The sequence below is a fragment of the Harpegnathos saltator genome, unplaced genomic scaffold, assembly GCF_003227715.2.
Source record: "Harpegnathos saltator strain DR-91 unplaced genomic scaffold, Hsal_v8.6 scaffold202, whole genome shotgun sequence".
Classification (NCBI taxonomy): Eukaryota; Metazoa; Arthropoda; class Insecta; order Hymenoptera; family Formicidae; genus Harpegnathos; species Harpegnathos saltator.
In genome coordinates, this window is record NW_020229987.1 from 702510 (window position 1) to 722841 (window position 20332).

Below are 20332 nucleotides of genomic sequence, written 5' to 3' on the forward strand. Positions count from 1 at the left end.
TCCACCTGCGCAATTAATATCACATGATCAATTCGCGAAAACATTATACGCGTAATTATCGTCGTCAAATCGCATCCCCACTGCGTCTAACGCGATAACTCCAGCGATGGTGGAAATCACGCATCATATCGTATATCGTATGCGTGCAAACTTCGAACGATGAAACGCGAATCTGAAAGATTGGTTACTTTTGTAAACTTTTTCTCTTCCTTGTACATGCCCGCCACTTTGATCTTTCTGCTGTTAATCATGCGAAAACCTGATTGGACCTTTCACACCTCATAGAGCGGAGTTGTCGCGAAGGGTGTCGCAATGTCGGACGCGCGTCGGTCCTTTAATGCACTCGCCGAAATAATGCACAACAATAAAAGGCACGGAAACGTATCAACTACAATTGTGATTCAACGAGCTCTACATGGACAGTAACTGCAGTCGTTATTCGACTGCAGCAGATGTTGCGTGGACGAGTGTAAAAAAAAGAAAAAAAACAGGGGTTATATTCGCGTACACGGGGAAAAAGTTAATAATATAACTGTAACAGAGAGAGAGAGAGAGAGAGAGAGAGAGAGAGAGAGAGAGAGAGAGAGAGAGAGAGAGAGAGGGGGGGGGAGGCCGCAGAGATACAGTACAAAAATATCGAAAAATTCTGATAAAATTCAACTCTGCTTTTTCGCGTCGCGCTTCCGCGATCGATTTTTCCGCCGGCTTTGATTTTTCGCCGACGGCGAATTCCTTCCTTGAAAACACCCCTGAAGTCCCGTTCATCCCCGATGTTCAGGGACTTGCGGTGGCTGGCACGACGGTTGGAGCGTCGCGTGTCAAATTCAATTAACGAGCAAACGTACGCTCGTGACGTCGACGGCGTTGTCGTCGTTGTCGCCGTTGGACCGAAACGGCACTCGCGAATAACCCGCGACTGTAACTCGTAGAGCGAGTAAACAGTTACAAGGTATAATTGCATAAACATTAGCGAGTTGCAACAAAATAGAACCACCGTAGTTAAGGTTCTACATTCTAAACTCGCCGGGAGACCGAGACGGGTAAACGACGAGAGGGTAGAGAGGGAGGAAAGAGACGGGAGAGAATTCTGTTTACAGGCACGGAACGACGAACGAAGTCGTTCCTGGCACTCAATGTTCTCTCTCTCTCTCTCTCTCTCTCTCTCTCTCTCTCTCTCTCTCTCTCTCTCTCTCTCTCTCTCTCTCTCTCTCTCTCACTACGTAAGGTAAGCAGGGATTCTGTTTAATTAATTATGAAAGAAGGTGTGGCGCCGAACAGACCAATCCGACCGGTTCGTTCGTCCTCGAGCCTCCGTCGAGCGTTTCGATTATTAGCGCGCTGCCGCGATCGGGCCTCAGTGACAGAGCACCACCAGCCGTGCGAGGACCGTTTACGTCGAGAAATCGGTCGTGAGCACCCAGTATACCCCAGTTCAAGTCGCACCTGCGAGCCGAGGGATCCGCACGTGTCCTTGCGAGAACACTCGAAGCGAGAAGAGACCGGCGGCTCTAGTTGACCGCGCAGAGATCACCGTCCAACATCAGCAGCCGAAGCTTCCGAGGGGCGCAGACACGACACGCGACACGACCGAGCGAGAGATGTCCTTGCCCGTGAGTTTCCGTGAACGATGGAGCGTCCGCGCATCCGACATCGCCAGGCGAACGCACAATCCCATAAGGTCGATCGTGGAGAACATCGTCGTCGAGCCGAACCCCAACAAGCCGATGATCGCGTTGTCCATCGGTGAGTCCGCGCAAGGGTATCTCGCCGCGGGAGAGCGCCCGCTGCTCCTTGCCACGAGCCGATCCTTACGCTCGATTGTTCATTTGCATACTAGTAGGCTCGACTTGAATATCATTGACTCCTAAGCAGTACGACGACGACGACGGTCCGGCGGTATCTAATCTTTCCAGATGCTTGACACTTTTCGAGACAAGCTCGGAAATTTCACTCAAGTGAAGCACATTCCGCGGTTCCTTTTGCTTCTCGCTCAATGCTGCAAAACGTGTCAAACGCGCTTCGTATGATTTTTATCTAACATTACCACTCGAGGACCTATCCTCCTTTTTGGATTTAAGAGCACGCGCGTCGTGTCCATCGAACGCCTCAGGAGATCCAATCGCTGGGGTAATTAAGCTGCGTCGCTCGTAAAAGAATCCAAAGTTTCGGGCGCGGAGATAAAACTATGAGATAAAAGTGTGGACTCGCGCTAGGAAACCGACACAGGCCTGATACTTTTACCCGACTAGAAATTTATCCCATAGCCCTGATCAGGTTAACCTCATTTGGACATCAGGTCCCAATAAGATAATACTATCGGGTCCTAGTAAGTCATGTAACGCAGCGTGGATATCAGGACCTTGGTAAGGATTCATAGTCAGGTCCTTATTGAGTTACCTTATGGAATCCTTATTACGGTTTTTTTTTTTTCAAATTATGGCTCCTGATTACTCGCCACGGCTATATTGGATGTTGACATTAGAAATAAGAAATGACACGCTGAAAGTTCTTTCATGTCACTTCCAAATAAAAAGATATTTGCATGAAATAATATTTTAGATCGCTTGAGCATACTTGTAAAATGTTTCGGGAAAGAAACATAAAATAAATATCATAAGATCATAAAGTATCACAAGGTGACAAGACACAAAGTAGTGTTAAAGAGAAAAGTTGCATGTCACGTTAATTTTACAACTATTTATTGACTGCTAAAAACAGGAGAGTTTCTATAGCATTTTACAAATATATTCAAGTGATCCGAAGTGTTCTTTCAATGCAAACATCTTTATATTTGGCATAATGACACCCAAAAATTGTTTTGTTAAAACTTGATAATGCAAATCATATTAGGTACAATGAATAAGATCCCGACAAGGACTTGATAAACTGAACCATATTATATCATACACTAGATTGGTACATTAAGATCCTAATGTTGACCCAATCATTATAACCTTATAAAGGTCTTCCTTACTCACTTGTCGTTAGAACATTATAAGGACTGACTCACTTAGGATTACCTTTCATTCACCCTATTAGATCCTTGTCAATGTCAGATGAACCTGATCAAAATTTCTAGTCGGATGGCAGAACGTGCCAAATCGCTCGCGTATCTGAGATACCTCGCTAAACCGCTCGATCCGATTATATCGCGTGACTTTTAAGAGAGCCCTCCTCCGGGAATGCGAGCGTTTATTCGCGCCGCAATATTCGAATCCTGGCAACGTTCAACGGGCTCTTCGGAATCTCATCGTTCTACGACGACGAGGAGGAATGAAAGACAGGGAAAGCGCGAGCGCAACGGTCTATCACGGCGGTGCAATCAAGCGGTTATTTAATTTTTCCCCCGCGCGCGCGGCAAAGGACAGGGCACGACCGACACGAACGATCGTTCTCCGGTTCGGGGGCGGGGGCTTATACGTCGCGCTTTATTGCAGAACCCACGCAGAGACATAAGAGCAACATGCAGGCCCGAGAGCGAGATTGCGCGACGTGGCTCGTGCACCTTTGGCCGCGCTAATGCATGAAACGATACGGTAATTAAAGGACTCGCTCGCGCCGCGAGCGGAGACTCGCGTCTTCCGCAGCGCGCTTTTTTCCCGTCGACGCGCTGCGCTCCGTCGCAGAGGAGGAGAGAGAGAGAGAGAGAGAGAGAGAGAGAGAGAGAGAGAGCGATCGCAGAACTCGCTGAAAAATAATAAAAGGCCGCTTCGAGCGTGTCCGGTCGCGCAGGAAGATTCGCAGGACGAAATGATTAGTTCCGTTCGCTCGTTTCGTGCCCGCGGCGTTTCACCTCGTGAAAAGCGTTACAGCCATATCACACTAGCGACTCGCGACTGCGATTGCGATTGCGACTTTTCCTCGACCAATCCAGGAAGCTGCGACTCGCGACTATCGTTTGGACGGCTGTCCATTTTTCGAGTCGCAGCCGCAGTCGCAACCAATCACAGAACTCCGTACAATCACGTGACCCGCTCTTCATAATCACATTTATTTAATAGTATGTAGAAGCCGGTGATCGTTAGAATAGGGTTATATCTAATGTTGTTTTATGTGTTACATATTTTTTTTTAAATGTCGAAACAATTTAATAAAGAGATAGACTATTATTCAGTAGATCTCGTAGAATGTAAACCTCTTCTCTGGGATTGTACGTGTGACAATATTTAGCCGCAGCCGCGATCGCCAATCGCAAGTGTGATTGGAAAACAAGAAATCGCAGTCGCAGTCGCAGCCGCGAGTCGCTGGTGTGACACGGTCTTTACGCGTATATGAAGCGGCCGTCGTTGCCGACAAAGGCTTTACCACCGCCGGCTTTGCGCGGTAAACGCGAGTAAATGCATACAAATTGCGAACTTTCGTTGTTCCCTATGAGCACGGTTAGATGCTCAATATGCATGATCTCCGAGCGGGCGTTGATTCGTGCGAAAAGTTTGACGGGTCGGCGAAAAATGGGAGACCGAATTATCCGGCGCGAGGAGAGAATAGACGCGCGCCAGAGAATACGAAAGCGCGCGGCATTTTGATTAGCTCTAGAACACTGCGGGAACCGGCTCGAAAATGTCGGGCCGAATTCGATCCCGTCCGTTCGCTACGAAAGAGAGAAAAGGAATGGAGGAAGCGAAAAGAGGAAACGAAAACGAGAAAAAGAGAAGAAAAAAATCGTAAAAACGTCCTCGCGCGCGCGCGAGATGTCCACATGATTTTTTCGTACGTGATTTTTGGGGCAATCGAGTGCAATTTTGTTATCATATACACACGGTGGTCCATCGTTGTCCCATCAAATTTCGCGATGACATTTTTTCGAATGTTCGCGGTTGCTTTTTTCTTTCGCCCGACGGAATTCGAACGGGAAATAATCGCACGTTAAAAGAGACATTGGGTTTTTCTTTCTTCGCCTCGGCGAGTATTAACGTTATGAATATTGAAAACATGAGGAAATATCGATGAACGTCGTTGTCACGAATCTTCCAGTTGCTTCCGTGCGAAAGCATCGGAACTTCATACACTCGGTTGCGGCCTTGGGAAAATATTGATACGCAAACACGTAAGTGTAACGTGGACAATATTTTGTTTAGCGATCCGTCGTGTTGCTAGAAGAAACAAGTTTCTCGCGAGAGGGTTTGCGGACAAGAGCTTGCCAGACGTTACGGCAATTCCAATACGCTTTGCTCGGTCAAATTTCTACGACGCTTTGCGCTTTGCGCTTTGCTCGATTTAAAGAAACGCCGCATAAATGCTTAACATTTTTCCAGCGATAAGCGATTTAACGCGCTGCAGCGATCGAAATGCAACGTCGTAAATAAAATGCTTCTGACTCTTTAAAGGAATTTTTAGAACGACATAAATGTTGTGCAAATAATTGCGTGCGATGTTGATTTAAAACGGCCCTTCAATTACGGAAAAATTGATTCATCAACATTATAATTGATAAATTATCGAAGGCAGGTGGATCACAAAACACGCTTTTCAATCGACGCTTTTGCGAAAATATTTTCTCGAAATTCGAAGGAGAGACGAAAGAGAGACCGCGAAACAAAAATTTGCCAGCCGAGAACTATTCGCGCACAAACCGAAGAGTAAAAAGGATTTTCGCCCTCCGATCGAACTTGATCGTATTTTGTTTTGTAATACCGTAAACTTTTTTAATTCTTCGCAAAGTTCTCAGGCTTGCCGCGCCGGGATGCGCGATTTTAGCTATTCGGCGCAGAGTTTATAAGCGGTGAAAAGTTAAAAGGCGGTGGTAGTGACGCGTGAGTCCCCTTAACATTTGCAGTGCGCGAGTGGCGCAAAATGCGGATGTGTCAGAATGTATCGGAAAAATGTCCGAAGCGCAGTCCTCAGCAAATTTTATAGCGGAATAGAATAGAACTGACGCACGAGCATGCTAATCTAAATATATTTCGATACAAATCCCATGCGAGTGTGCGCCAGCGGTTGCAAACATTTTCGAGGGCTTCCTTTTATCCTACACATACGCAATTCGAAGAAGATTACAGCGTGAAAAAAAAAATGGAATGTGGCTGCCTAGCGAGTTTTTCTTTTTTTTTTCCTTCGAAAATCGCCGCGCCGAAAAATAACTGCGATAGTCTCGCAGAGAGAGGGAGGGGGGGAAGGGGGGCTCGACTCTGCCCAAGATTACTCTTCTGGATTAGCATTTGCGCGTGTGTTGTATTCTATGAAAAATACAGCATTCTCTTCAAGGGCTTTTTCGACGATACGGAAGCCGAGGTTTTTTTCGGCGGGACATTTTCCCCGAGCCGGGGAACAGAGTATCCTCTGTGTGACGTATGCATACGTGGCGTGCCGCTTTCGGTGAAGTTTCGGGATATGGCCCTGTTCCAGAAATATTCCGAAACCGGTTTGAAGTTTCGTAACGCACTGACAACGACAGAAAATAAGAAATTCTACCGACGCTCCCCGAAAAACGAAAAGGGATAGAAAAAGGGACGCGAATCGTCAAAGCTCCCAACGGAAATTGCACCGTCACCGTTTAAAACGCGCAAGGCACACGTGCTCCTTCATTACGTCTTTATTACACGGTGGAATGGGCAGACATCCATATTTATCTCGCGCGCGTTATCGTATTTCGTAAAATATGAATTTAATAGGGCAGACACGCGGGGGAGACTTGGTCGGATATTAGCGTTGGACGTTGCGATGCGTGAACATTTTAATCAAGATTAAAATACGTTCGCTCGCGGCGGAAACGGACCCGGAACGAGAGCCGTCCGCTACTTTTCTCGGACGTGTTACGCTGTTACTGTCTCTCCGGAGAGTCATCGGGCCGCATACACTCTATTAAATAACCGGACGCAACAAACGAACGCGTGCACGAATCGATGGCAATCGATAGGAATGATAATTCGAAAATTTCCGACTCGACGCGCTGTCACGCATACGCAAATAGCGCGTTAAATAGTAACACGGCCAGAGCGCTCAAAGATCTCGGCCAGCGTGAGCGAGCGAACCGCTGATTGACACCAACTACAATGAAGAGATGTGAAACACAAATGGAAAATATGATTGCAACGACGTAGGCGGGCATAATCTTTCCCCGATTAACAGAGCGGCGAAGTTGCAATTACATACAACATAAATTTGCGCGGCGCGCTCACTGTGCTCGAATTTTATTTTGTCGCCGCGCTGTTGTACTCGGCGATAGAAATTTCGCAACAGCGGGATCGACTGTGTGGCGGTGTATATGTGTACATATGTACGTAGATATATATATATATATATATAGCCTCCGGGGGAAACAATTAATTAATTCCAATTATATCGAGAACACCCGTCGGTCGCGCGAGCGTTTCGTTACACTTTGACGACACGTCTGTAAACAGACGCGTTTCCTACTCCGGCGCGCGAGTTTGGATTCGGTAATCAATTACAACGAGACGTGGCGTACGTGTAATTAGGTGCTTACGCGAAATTGTGCTCGCGGTGCCGCGAGCATTCGACCGAAGAGGGGCCCGAGAGATTTGCGCAATCGGCGACTTACGTAATCTCGCGTGCGCGCACGAATCGCGCGACAAGCACGTTGCACGATGTTCCTCCCCCCTCACTTCCGCTCGCACTTCTTCTCAGAGCGCGGTTTTTCGCAGGTGATCCCACGACTTTCGGCAATCTCAAACCACCGAAGGAGGTGATCGAGGCGGTGCAGGAGAGCGTCGCCTCGCAATTGTACAACGGATATGCGCCGAGCACAGGTAATTGCCGAACCGCGCGCGCGCGCGCGCTTTCCTCTCTCCCGCGAGATCCCTTTAATTAGATCGCGATCTCTCTCCAAGTCCCGAGATCGCGCGGTAGGAATTTTAAGCCAAAGAGAGAGAGAGAGAGAGAGAGAGAGAGAGAGAGAGAGACAGACGACGGGGAGTGCATTTGTTGCCAGCTAACGTATAAATCACATTTCGCAGTATATCGTATTATATTACCAATTTTCCAAATGAGATATACGCGAGCAAATCGCTTAAATAATATACCGTAAATTATTTTAGCGTTTACTCATTACGACGCGCGTGACGTGCGCGCTTGTCTATTCTAACGATGAATCATTAACGAATATCGCAATAATATCGATTCAATTATTCACAAAGATATATCTGCTGCATATTGCGTGATGGAGAGCAAGAGAGAGAGAGAGGGGGGGGAGAGAGAAGAAGAGAGAAGAAGAGAGAGAGAGAGAGAGAGAGAGAGAGAGAGGGGGGGAGAGGGAGAGTGACGAGAGAGAGCATAGTAATTTAAACGACATGTGTAATTACACTCGCTCGGCTACGCGAGCGATTTTCTGTGATTTTCACTTATCTCCGTGTTCGCAGGTTATCAGAGGGCGCGAGAGGCCGTGGCGGAGTACAGCTCGAACGAGTTTGTGAAGGTCGATCCTAAGGTACGCGGAGATCGATGGACACGTGGTGCGCGGCCATGTCAAGTGTCGACGGTAGACACGCGTGTCGCGAGACGAATTTCGTGTCACTGACAGAGCCAGGCTAGCGCGAGATTTCTCTTGTCGTCCGAGTATCTTTGTGAGTTCCGGCACTTGATAAAAGAGTCCAGTCTCTCGTTCTCGCTCGACGAAAACACTGGCCTTTTTGTCAGGCGACGTTTCACACAAAGAGGCCAGGGGGACGGCTTTTTGTAAGAGGGCCGAATTTACAAAGATTCTCGGCAGCGCGGCGCGATCGCGGTGCTTTATTTACACGAACGAGCCGATCTCGTCGAAACGCTCTTGGAATATTAATCGGGCGTTTTTCGCCTCCTCCGAACGGGAGCGGTGAATTTTTTCGAATTCGCTGATCGGAGGCGAGAGGCGAGGCGAGGCGGTGGTACACAGTGCCTTGGAGACGATTCCCGCGAGACGAGGTCGCGCTTACGTACTCCGAATATACGGCCGTGCGCGATCTCAAGGATCGTATTAATTAACCCGCGGCACTGCGGGATTTCGCGAGATGTAAATGGAAGATTGTGTAATCGGTCGACGCGCGGACGCGATTAACGATACGTGCGCGCGCGATGTTACGTGCGGACGGGGGGGGGGGGCGGGGGGAATCAGTTTTCAATTTTGCAAACGATTTATCGAATTACCCGATTAAATATAAAATTACGCGACGCGCGCGCGCGCGCGCTATTCAGTCGATCGGGCGATCGACTAACCGAGTTGAGCTTAGAGCTCTTTCACGCTTGTACAACCGGCTCATAGCCCGCCGCGGGAATCCCTATCGCGGAAAGGAAGAGAGACATTTTTAATCGCGTGTACCTTCATCATGCACATTATTTATTGCGTACGTGCAGCCGCGCGTGAATCCATTGACGCCGGAAAATCGCCGAAAATCCCCGTAAAAGTCATCGCGCGCAGAACTCGCTTATACTTTCGTTCGATCCGGCTGAGAACGCTTTCTCTCAGTGCGAGAGAACGCACTTTGAGATCATCATATTTTCAAGTAAAACCCTGGAAAAATTGCTACGGGGAGCTATAAAGAGAGCAGAGTTATGCACGAGCGATTTCTTTCTCTGGTTCTTTTCTCGATACCGAAGGTGGCTTTGCATTTGTACGGTCGGCTTTCAGCGAGACGCGAATAAGGGCAGTAAGCACGGCGGGAACTTATTTTCTCTCTTTATCCCGCAGGACGTAATCCTGTGCAGCGGATGTTCCTGCGCACTTGACCTGTGTATCACGGCTTTAGCTCGAGAAGGCCAAAACATCCTGATTCCACGCCCCGGCTTCTCGATCTATCGAACGCTGGCGGAAGGTCTTGGTATTACGGTCAAATCGTACGATTTACGCGTGAGTATTTCCCACCCCCCCCCCCCTAACCCCGGGAAGAAGCGGAGAAGGGCGTTTCCACGCGAGGAGAACTTTTCTCCTCGGAAACACTTTCCTCTAAGTCTCAACTGCAGAGAGAAGGAGAGAGACAGAGGTCGCGGGACAAAAAAAAGTGCAGATCGCGAAGAGGGTCACAAATTTGTCCTATCGAGCATATAACGGTGGCAAAGATATAATATCCAGCGAGAAAACTCGACTGGCCTCGCCGTGACTCGCGGGATCGAGCGCGGGATGGCGCTTGAGAAGAGAAAGAAAAAAATAAAAGAGAAAAATCATCACAGAACGCCACTGTGCACTCCGTGTTAATGCTGTTTCCGCGATTGTGAAATTAATCGGCGCTTCATTCGCCCGTGAAAGCCGCGCGAGCGCGGGCGTGAACGACATAACGAATAACGCACCGAACTGCGCGGCTTCATATCGCCGCGATAACGCGTGAGATATTGATCGATATCGCGCGGCGCGACAGTGGCCGCTATTACGCCCCGTGATAATCGCGGCCGCGAAAGAAGTAGCGGCGTTACGCGCGCGCGCGCGCGCGCGCGCACTACCGTGTTGCATCGTCATTAATAAGAAATGTGCATATAACATCGCGCGCCGCAGCGCGCCGTATTTCTTGAGTTACGCGTTATTACTGAACGCACTTCTAAAGCGTCGTCCACCGGCCGCTTAGAGCGCGCGGCCGCGCGGCTTTGTATGCAAAAATATACCATTCCGTTTTTAGTATCTGGAAATTTATTAACCACCCGGGGCGCGAGATGCATTCATTTACGAAAAACAATGACGACGCATAATATCACCCGTTTATTTCGCGCGTCACGGGGGGAAGTGGCGGGAGAAACGAGGCCGGACGGAATCTTTTATCGCGGCCGCGCGTTAATTGCACGCATTCTATTAGATGTGTCGGAAATTACCGTCGTTTCTCACGTTACAAATTGCGGCTTGTAATAATGATTAAACGGCAAGTTTCTCGCTTGACCTTCCTGCCCGGCGCGCGCGTGTCGTCGCGGGAGACTGATAATTATTTTTCACGCGCATTTGCAGCCGCGAGATGTAAACAGATTGATCCGCGAGCGCGGACTTGAATTCATTCGACGCCGTTGAATGAATGAAAGAGAGAGAGAGAGAGAGAGAGAGAGAGAGGGAGAGAGGGAGAGAGAGAGGAATTCCGCCGCGCGGAATTTTCGCGCTTCTCCATTTATCGCGCGTGCGATAATCGCGGAAACACTCGGATTCGGCTCGTGCCGAAGCACCTCGCGACTAAAAAGTTCGAGGAATTTGCACTTTGTTGCGCGCGACGCGGTTCCCCCGGCTCGTCGAAGCATTTAACTTTCACCGTTGCGCAATTTCGCGACTTGATTCCAGCGACTTCGGCGACTTCTTTCCGCGCTATCGCGACTCGCGCGGGCTTTTCAAGTCTCTCACAAGCGAGGTGTCTTTGTGCGACGAGTCTCTCTCTCTCTCTCTCTCTCTCTCTCTCTCTCTCTCTCTCTCTCTCTCTCCGCGCATCTCGGACATTCGCGCGTCAGAGCGCGGAGTCTGCTGCGCGCCAATCGGAGCGTCCAACGTTACCGCGCCTTTTAAGCCAGTGACCTTAAATGACGTGAAATCATATTTAAATCGCGCCCGTCGTCTATTTACACGATGAATCAGTGTGCTCGCTCGGAGATCCTCAAACGTCGGAGCGAAGTGCTAATGAGGCAGTTTCCACTCTTTTCAGCTTCGCCTGGCGCGCGGCGAAGTTTTAACGTTTCCCGCTTCCCACTCTTTTCGCTCTTTTCCCACTCGTCCGCTCGTCGCCAAGTATTTCACCTCGCCGAAGTAATTACAACCGCACAGTCGTGACTTTAATCGTCTGCAAAGCGGAATGCGCAAGAAATTCGTGCGCTGCCGCGCGGCATCATAGCGCGGCTGCCCGCGATGCGCGAACGCGCCGTTGTGTGTGAATAAAACTTGCGCGGTCTTATCATGTCGGAGGTAGCGCGCGTGCGCGTGTTTCCAGCGTTTCCGTGCGTCCGCCGCGCAGTTTCGTATCCACTGGAAAACGTTTCTCTAAAAACACACTGGTTCCACTCGAGGCTTCGCGCGAAAGAAACACGTTGGCCGAAATGATTTCCGCGGGATGGATCGGTTCAATCTGCCGGCACCGCAGTCCGATAGCCTCGGAAAACACAGCCGGGAGAAAGTTTTAAACATCGCGATATGCTCCCAACTGTTCGGCGGAGCTTTAATTCCGGCAGAGACGAGCTTCTGCACGAACGCGTCCGGTGCTCATACGTGCCCGGTGAATTGCGGGAATAACGCGCGCGCGCGCGCGCGAGCGGGGTTATTACAAAAATTATATCATTAAAATCGCGGATCGTGCAGCCGCTGAAAAGAGTCATGGCGAAATTGTGAAATTTTGCGAGAAACGCCCGTAAACATGTTCGCGCATTAATTACCGGCATAACGCGATTATCGCGAGAGCTTGCGAGCAGTACGGTGTGATTTTATTGTGACTCAATTTAGTCTCCCCTCTCTCTCTCTCTCTCTCTCTCGCACATGCATGTTGAAACCTGTGCGCGTTCCTCCGTCGCGGATTCTTCGACGAATTTGCAATCGTTTTTTCCGCCGTGACGCGACATGCTGCTTTTTCGCAGCTTTATAAAATTCGAATACCCTCGCAAATCTTTCGGGGCGAATCTCGTTAGAATACGGTTTGTAGGAGCGTTTCGTCGCAAAATCGTCGGAATCCACGCCGCCTGCCGCTGAAGCTTAATTCGCGAGCGTGCCGAAATCGTCACAAGGCGGAAAGGAAGGGGCGCGGTTTCCACCCACCCTATAATATATAACGCACAGAGCACAAGAGGGTGTGAGGCAGAGTGAGGCTGCGATGTGTGAACGTATGCGCGAGCAGAGAGAGAGAGAGAGAGAGAGAGAGAGAGAGAGAGAGAGAAGGAAGGAGACCTCTCCTCACGAGTGCATCCTATTAATATTAATCGTTCGTTTCCAGCCGGAGCTCGGTTGGGAGATCGATCTGGATGACCTGGAGGCACAAATCGACGAGTCGACGGCGGCGATTGTTATAAACAATCCCTCGAACCCGTGCGGCTCCGTGTTCAGCCGCGACCATATACTTGACATTCTCGACATCGCCGCTCGTTACTACGTACCCATTATAGCCGATGAGATTTACGAGCACATGGTACGTGCCCGAATATTACGCTCTCCCCACCCTGGCTACCCCCCCCCTGCCCCCCACTTTCCAAGCATCAAGTGACAAATCGTTTCATTTGCGGGGCAAATAAAGGACGCCGCGCGTCCTTTTGTTCGAAGGGGCCGCCGTGCAATTAATTCGGGACAAGTATGCACGGTGCGGTTCCGGATCCGGAAAGGGCGAGTTTTCCACATTTCGTTGCGAGACGGCGAGAGGAAAGGATTCGCGACGCGACTCCGTACGGCGCGCGTTCGAGCGGAATTATTAATCGTAATCGCGCGGAAGACATTTCGCATGGGCGCGGGGCGACGTGCGCTTCGCTCCGAGAAGCTCTCCTCTCTGTTACAGAGTTACGACAATGAGCGATCTTTTCTCGCCGCTTGGCGAGTTTTATGGAGGATGTATTTTCACTCCGGCTGAATCTCGCCTTCCGCTTCTTTTTTGCATGACGCGCGTAAGAAAGAAAGTTACGTCCGCGATGGCTTTGCGTCGACGAAAACAGATTAGGCGCTGCGCGATTAAACACGCCCGAAGACGATTAACGCTTGCGTACACGCGTTCATTGTGATCTCTCGTCTGTGAGGACACGGCGAACGGGTTCAGGATGAAAGGCGCGGTGTAACGTAAGAGCGCGGCGTGGCTTTTCCGTTATTTTGTATCGCGTTTGCACGCGTTCGCACCCCCATTATGCGCAAATACATTTTTCGCCTCGCCGCTGTTTTCAGGTGTTCCCAGGACGGACTTTCCACTCGTTAGCGTCTCTATCGACCGAAGTTCCTATTTTGTCGTGCAGTGGGCTGACGAAAAGGTATGTCGTGGAGTGACTATAAAATTGCCGCATTTTGGCGCCCCCCGAGTCCGCCACGGGAGAGCTCTCGCGCGCGGCGCACCGGAATTTTTTACGCGCGTAACAACCTGCTGTTTTCGCGCATTAAACGGAAGTACCGGCCGACTAATCTGCCCCCTTGAGACACATTGTGGCGCGTTACTCGACATCTCAAGATTCAAACAAGGTCAGAGTCCTCGCGGGACAGCCCTCGCGGCGTATCAGCGTCTCGGCGAAAAGAACGCTTCACCTAAATAGTCACGAGAGGCAGCGCGACCATTCGCGCGCGGCGAAATTCACAAATAACATTTGCACTTTGTACGTGACGAAGGACGGAGGAAAAGTTCCGATTTTGGCAGTGGCGAACACGTCGCGACGGTCGAAATAATTTTCAGAAATGCGCCAACCGCGCGCGCGCGCGCGCGCGGCGAGTCCTCGCGCCAAGTTTTCAATTACTCTCGGCACGTTAGCTCCTATTACCTTTTATTGCGGAAGCGTAGAATAAGAGTGAAGTTGACTGAAGAAATGTACGCGAAGGGAAGGCGCGTTCAGAGCGCGAAAATTTTTCGATTCACTCGATTGTCGAAAATGGGACGGGTCTCGATTGAGCGCGAATGGAAACGTCGCGGTCGCGAGCGGGACGAGGGGGACGGTGATATCCCGAAGTTTCGCGCGATTATGCTTCCATTATTCCACCGCTATCAGATTTGAAACGCAACTTAATTTACGACCGACTCGCGCTGCACCCCCAGTTGTAAATGAGTTCCCAGTAGTTGTTGCTAAGTCTTTGATTGTGTGTATTTTATACGGCGCAAATTTCGCGGCCGCCGCTCGGCCCGGCGGCGCTTCGCCGTGTATAAACGTTGAATCCGCGTCTCTCGTGCAAAATCCAGCGATGTACGTGCGAACGCAAAGCGAAAAATACACAGCAAATGACGGACAGACAGATCAATGATACATCGATGAATGTAGGGCGAACGGAGGGGGCGCGCGCAACACCACCGTTTATACGATGGCGGACGCGGTGTAACGCGGTAATTTGACAAATAAACATCGCGTAACGAGCTTCCATTAATTAAAACGCCATATTGAAAGCGACGACGGCGCGTTGAAATAGGAGTTTCGGGAGCGGCCTGGGGGGGTGGTCTCTCTTTTACGGGAAAGAGAAAATTAAAAGAGCTCCCCCCTGCGCATATTAATCCACGTACGTGTATAATATTCCAATCCGATTCGGACATATTAATTAAAAGCGACCGCCGCTGCGACGCGCCGCGCATATTCGCGGCGCTTCTTTTTTAGCTAATAGATGACACTTGAATTAACGAGAAATTGAATCGGGAAGAAAGGACGAGAGCTCTTCGCGGTGAACAAAACCAATATGCAAATTTCGCGCGCGCATAGGTGGATATGTATTGTAATGATAACTCTGCGTTGAAATTATCTCAACGCAGTGTTATCATTAATATATATGAACCTATGCGCGCCCACATTATACATACACATATATGTGTACAATAGATGAGCGTAACCCAAGAGATGTACTGTATTAACCCGCGTAATTCTGCCACTCTCTCGAGGCACTTCCGCGCCATCGCGGATAAATAAATGATTCCGCAGGATAAAGAGAGCGCAACTTGCACGCTGTGATGCACGGGAGATCGCGGCGCACGCCAGACTTTTTGCGACCGCACGCTAAACAATACGATTGCGTGCTGCAATAAAGACAGCTGCTGGCCGCTCGGCCGCGGGAATGCAGTTTCGTTTCTCGGCGCGCGAATGAAAAACAACCGGCCGCTTCATATCGCGTCGTACGAAACGACCGTTTGAGAAGGAAACGAGCAATTTTTTGTTTTTACACGGGTACCAAAATGTTGATTTATAAGCGCTTCTAGAGCCGCCAATCGCCATCATCTTTTTCCTCTCTCGAACATTTCGCGATTATACGTTATTATTCATTTTTACCGTGATTTTTCCCCTCATGATCCTGTAATTATCCTCGTAGGCGTTCCACGCGAGACCACGAGTGTTTTTATTGCCAAAGGAGTGCCGAGCGTACTATCACGACGTAGATCTTCGCAATCTGCTTTGCGGAGAAGGACTTTTGCAAAGTTGCGCGCGCGCGCGCGCGCACGCGATGCATATGCACGAGAAAATTATCAATCGCGAGTGCTGAATGTAACGAAGGCGGCGACATTGCTGCGTTGTTTGCCTTAGACGCAGGATCGATCGATTTTTCCGAGCGCGAACGCATTATGCAGCCGTATGCAAATTCGCGCGGATAAATTTCAAAAGCATCCGACGATACGTGCATATCGTTCTCCCTCTCTCTCTCTCTCTCTCTCTCTCTCTCTCTCTCACTCACTCTCACTCTCTCTCTCTCTCTCTCTCACTCTGTGTGTTTTTCCCCCTTCCGCAGATTTCTAGTCCCGGGATGGCGTATGGGCTGGATAATAATCCACGATCGTCAGAACGTCCTGGAGGCCGAGGTGGGTAAACGGTCGCGGCACAATACGTGACAGCCTGAAAATAATTGCTTCTCCGGCGGCATTGTTTCCGTAACGAGGCCGGCCATGTCCTGGCGAGTTCGGCGCCGCGGCCGCCACCGCCGTCGTCGCCGCCGCCTTCGCGAGGATTGGATTAAATTTCGTTGATTAAACTTTATTCCGACTATTAAAGTTCGGCCCTTTGGCAACCGGCGACGATCGCGTTCTTAATGCCGCGCCGAGTTGCGAAGGCGCCATCGTCTTGGACGAAGTTTAAACCGCCGCGCTCTGCACGTCGTAACCGATTATTTTCGCGCTCTTTAATAACTTTGCCGGAGTCGTTTCGCGGATGAGTAATCGCGATGAAGATCTTGCCGGAAGATCGAAATGGCTTTTACGTGCGCATATCGCGTGCACGACGCGCGCGGACGCGTGAAAATGCGCCGATGGATTTTTTTTCTTTCGCTTTAGTCACTAAGGCCTGCTAAGTTCGACGAGATTCTCCGAACGATGTGTGTCTCAATTGAGAGAGGTTTTATCTCATTAAATCAGAATTACAACTCGAGTTCAAAGGTGCAGTCGACGACAAAGAGGTCGGCGGAACTCTTGTCGACGATTTGCGGGATAGCTGAACATTGTGCGATCGTTCTCACAATTTTCGCCCATTTCCCGAAACAGGCCGAAAAAAGAAAAGCGTCGGAATCCCCTTGCGCCGTCGCAAACTATAATCTCCGTAAACGCCTCGGGGGATGACTAATCATTTTATTTCCGCATTTCTTTTTATAAGACTTTGAGACAAATTGTTCTTTTTTCCGAGACGTTTACGCGTTTGTAGATTTATTTTTTCTTTTCATTTTTTCGGCTTCGTCGAGCTTTGAAAGATAGGTTCGAATATTCGGCTTTTTGGCGATGTTCTCGAATAGGCGAGTCTCGAACGGCCCGGTAAATACCTGTCAGTTTTCGGCACGTTCGATGTTCCACAATATACGAAGTTCGCGCGGAATACCATCAAGCTTTTGGAAGTGATTCGCACTGCACTTGACTCGACCGCGCTCCGGGCTCGCTTTGGCAGACTTTCTCTACGTCTGTCCGGATTCACCGAGGAAGCTTGATGTATAATTTTTCGTGTGTAAATTTTTCATTTTCTTTTACCATCTCGTTCTCTCTCTCTCTCTCTCTCTCTCTCTCTCTCTCTCTCTCTCTCTCTGTTCTTTTAAATACACTGGGAAAAAATTTGCGAAGCACGACGAAATTCTGCATGGCTACGTCCTCGTACCAACGTATCCGTCGCAGTTCATTATGAGACTTCACGTCGTCTCTGTTAATACCGCGGAATATCACAAAGTACGACGGGGAACGCGATAGAGTTGCAAGTGTCGAACGCGACTGTGAAGTGACCGACGGATCTTTCCGCTCTTGCATCCAGATTCGCAAAGGTCTGCACTGCCTGAGCCAACGGATAATCGGCAGCAACACCATCATCCAGGGCGCCTTGCCCGCGATACTACGGAAAACGCCGCAGAACTTCTTCGACGACGTCATCCGCACCTTATACGTGAGTTTCCCGGCAGTCACACACGTTGTCACACACGTATCACACAACGCGCGATATCACTCCCGAGCCGAATTTATCTCTCGTGCGCGCGCGCGTACCTACGGGGCGCGCATTAATCTCATATTACAGCCGCCATCGTGGAATAATCGGAACGTTAATTGTTACAGTCGCACTCCAAACTGGCGTACAGCTGTGTAGCAAAGATACCGGGCCTGAAGCCGATAATGCCGGATGGAGCGATGTACATGATGGTAATGATTTCCGCTTGAAATTAGCCCGGTCGCGCCCTCGCGTAATTTCAAGAATCACAACGCGCGCAGATCGTCGGACGGCCCGACGGACAGCCCCCGTCCGCCCGCCCGCCCGCCCGCCTGCCTGTATATAGAGCCGCGCGGGAATGTTAATCGAGCGCACGATAAATAGGTCGTACAATTAGTCCCGGCGCGCCACCGCCATTTATACCTTAATGCAAATACTATCAGTAAGGTGGGGGCCCGGTGCGCCGCAATTTACGGGCCATAAATTATTGAATCGATTTCCAGGTCTACATCGATCTGCCGTGTTTTCCGGAGTTTAATTCCGACCTGGAATTCGTGCAGCGGCTGCTGATGGAAGAATCCGTGTTTTGCCTGCCCGGCCAGGTTCGTTTCTGACGTTTAAATTATCCATTGACCATTTTAAATACTGTATTATACACACATACACACGCCTCTCACTCTCTCTCTCTCTCTCTCTCTCTCTCTCTCTCTCTCTCTCTCTCTCTCTCTCTGTCGCGTGCGTGCACGCACACGCAAATACGAACTCGCGGGAATATACGAGAAAACGCGAGGGGACTCCTTTTAATTAAACATTGTACGCATAGCGTTGGCGGGATGTTTACTGTTTCGATACAGCGAAAAAAGAAAAACACTTTTCGATAAATATTATGAATATAAAAACAGTTTGGGATAGACAGTCGCGATAAATTAAATTAACCGTGACGCTAATAAATATTTTGGATGCACATTAAGCATTTACGGGATTATTTTACTGACCCTGATAAATCTCACGTTCAGAAATACGTCAGATGCATATAATTTCCGCAGTCGGTCGCGGAGAAATATTTACAATTCTCTCTGTCTGCAAAATTTAATTTCAAAATTTACGTTTTGTCACAGAGCCAAAAACGCTTGCAAAGGTTTCCCCGCGTTTCTACAAACGATAGCGTTTCCGCAACAATAACGTTCCCCAAATAATAGCTCATCTTTGTATCTTTGCATCGTATCACAAAAGGGCGTAATGAGCAACCGGCATGCAATTTCGCTTTTTACGGTACTCGACGTGTTTTCACTAATATCCCGCGTTCTCGATTGTTGATTCTGCAGTGCTTCGATTATCCCTCGTACATGAGGCTGGTAATTACCGTACCGGGCGACATGCTCGAGGAAGCTTGTCAGAGAATTCAAGAGTTCTGCGAGAGACATCATTATAAAACGGCGGAGATCGTCGGCAGGAACAATTTCGTCGACGTCGAAATTTCGTATTAAAAAGGGAGGTAAAACACGTCAGGGAACTCGAATATGCTCGCGTTAAACCCCGCTGATTATTTTCTCTCGGACCGGATCCAGATCGCGATAACTGTCTCCGAAAAAAAGGAAAAGCGATGTTTGAACGATCCCGAAAAGCCTCTCTCTCGGTCTTGGTTCACTTTTGTGTATATGTACATGTGTATTTTTAATTCTCTATGATATTGTCTGTAAGTGTACAATTATGTATGTAATAAATGTTTGATACGTAAAATATTTCAATTGATTTTCTTTCTCCCCCCCCCCTTTCCTTCGACATTTAGCTCGGCCACCGTTATCTGGACCTTGCACAATTTTGTCGGATTACTCGCCACACAATGGGTTAACGAATGAACAAACGAAAGCGGCAATTTTCAAATATCGGCATTTTATAGTGGTAATAATAGTAACATTGTAATTGTAAGTGCAAATGGATCTAGCATAGATCCTAAAATTGTGTAGATTAATCTGATCTGTTATACTATCTTATAGTTTCATTTATAGTCTTAGTCGTAATCTTATAATAATATTTTATCTGAGATCAGATATGATAGGTTTTTTACATATTGATATTTGCGCATTTCTTATCTTGAAACCAATGCGATTTACGTTTAAGCACTACACAATGACGCTTTGTGAGCGTTCTGATTGCACACTCACCAGTGCGCGTTGATATCCTGCGACGTCTAGTCACCCGGGTCCAGGTCCAGGTCCAGGTTCAGGTCCCTGGCAGCTTTCACAGTGTCCAGTTGTGGTCCCATGTAGATTGCACTACATTCGCGAGCGCGATCATTTTACGTAACGATTTAACGCGCGGCAACTACGATAAATTCCAATAGCTTGAAAATCAACCGCGAGTCGCGTGTAAATAAACCGCGAATCGAAAACAACGTGGCGTTCAGTAAAACTGA

At 49.0% G+C, this 20332-nt stretch overlaps 1 protein-coding gene across 1 annotated transcript; it reads left to right on the forward strand.

Moving 5' to 3' along the window:
* Positions 1-1331: 1331 nt before the first annotated feature.
* On the forward strand, positions 1332-19658 carry Tat (Tyrosine aminotransferase). The gene is made up of 11 exons (XM_011146706.3): positions 1332-1743; positions 7605-7709; positions 8319-8386; positions 9623-9781; positions 12810-13001; positions 13739-13821; positions 16256-16325; positions 17749-17877; positions 18045-18128; positions 18420-18518; positions 19242-19658. The coding sequence occupies exons 1-11, from the start codon at positions 1599-1601 to the stop codon at positions 19401-19403; spliced, it is 1296 nt and encodes a 431-aa protein (XP_011145008.1). The 5' UTR covers positions 1332-1598; the 3' UTR covers positions 19404-19658.
* Positions 19659-20332: the final 674 nt, after the last annotated feature.

What these genes read in the sequence shown, in the direction of transcription:
- Tat (XM_011146706.3), top strand. Translation starts at nt 1,599, where the DNA reads ATGTCCTTGCCCGTGAGTTTCCGTGAACGATGGAGCGTCCGCGCATCC. An exon ending in TCAAATCGTACGATTTACGC is followed by an intron (nt 9,782 to 12,809) that starts GTGAGTATTTCC and finishes GTTCGTTTCCAG; the next exon opens with CCGGAGCTCGGTTGGGAGAT. An exon ending in AGAACGTCCTGGAGGCCGAG is followed by an intron (nt 16,326 to 17,748) that starts GTGGGTAAACGG and finishes TCTTGCATCCAG; the next exon opens with ATTCGCAAAGGTCTGCACTG.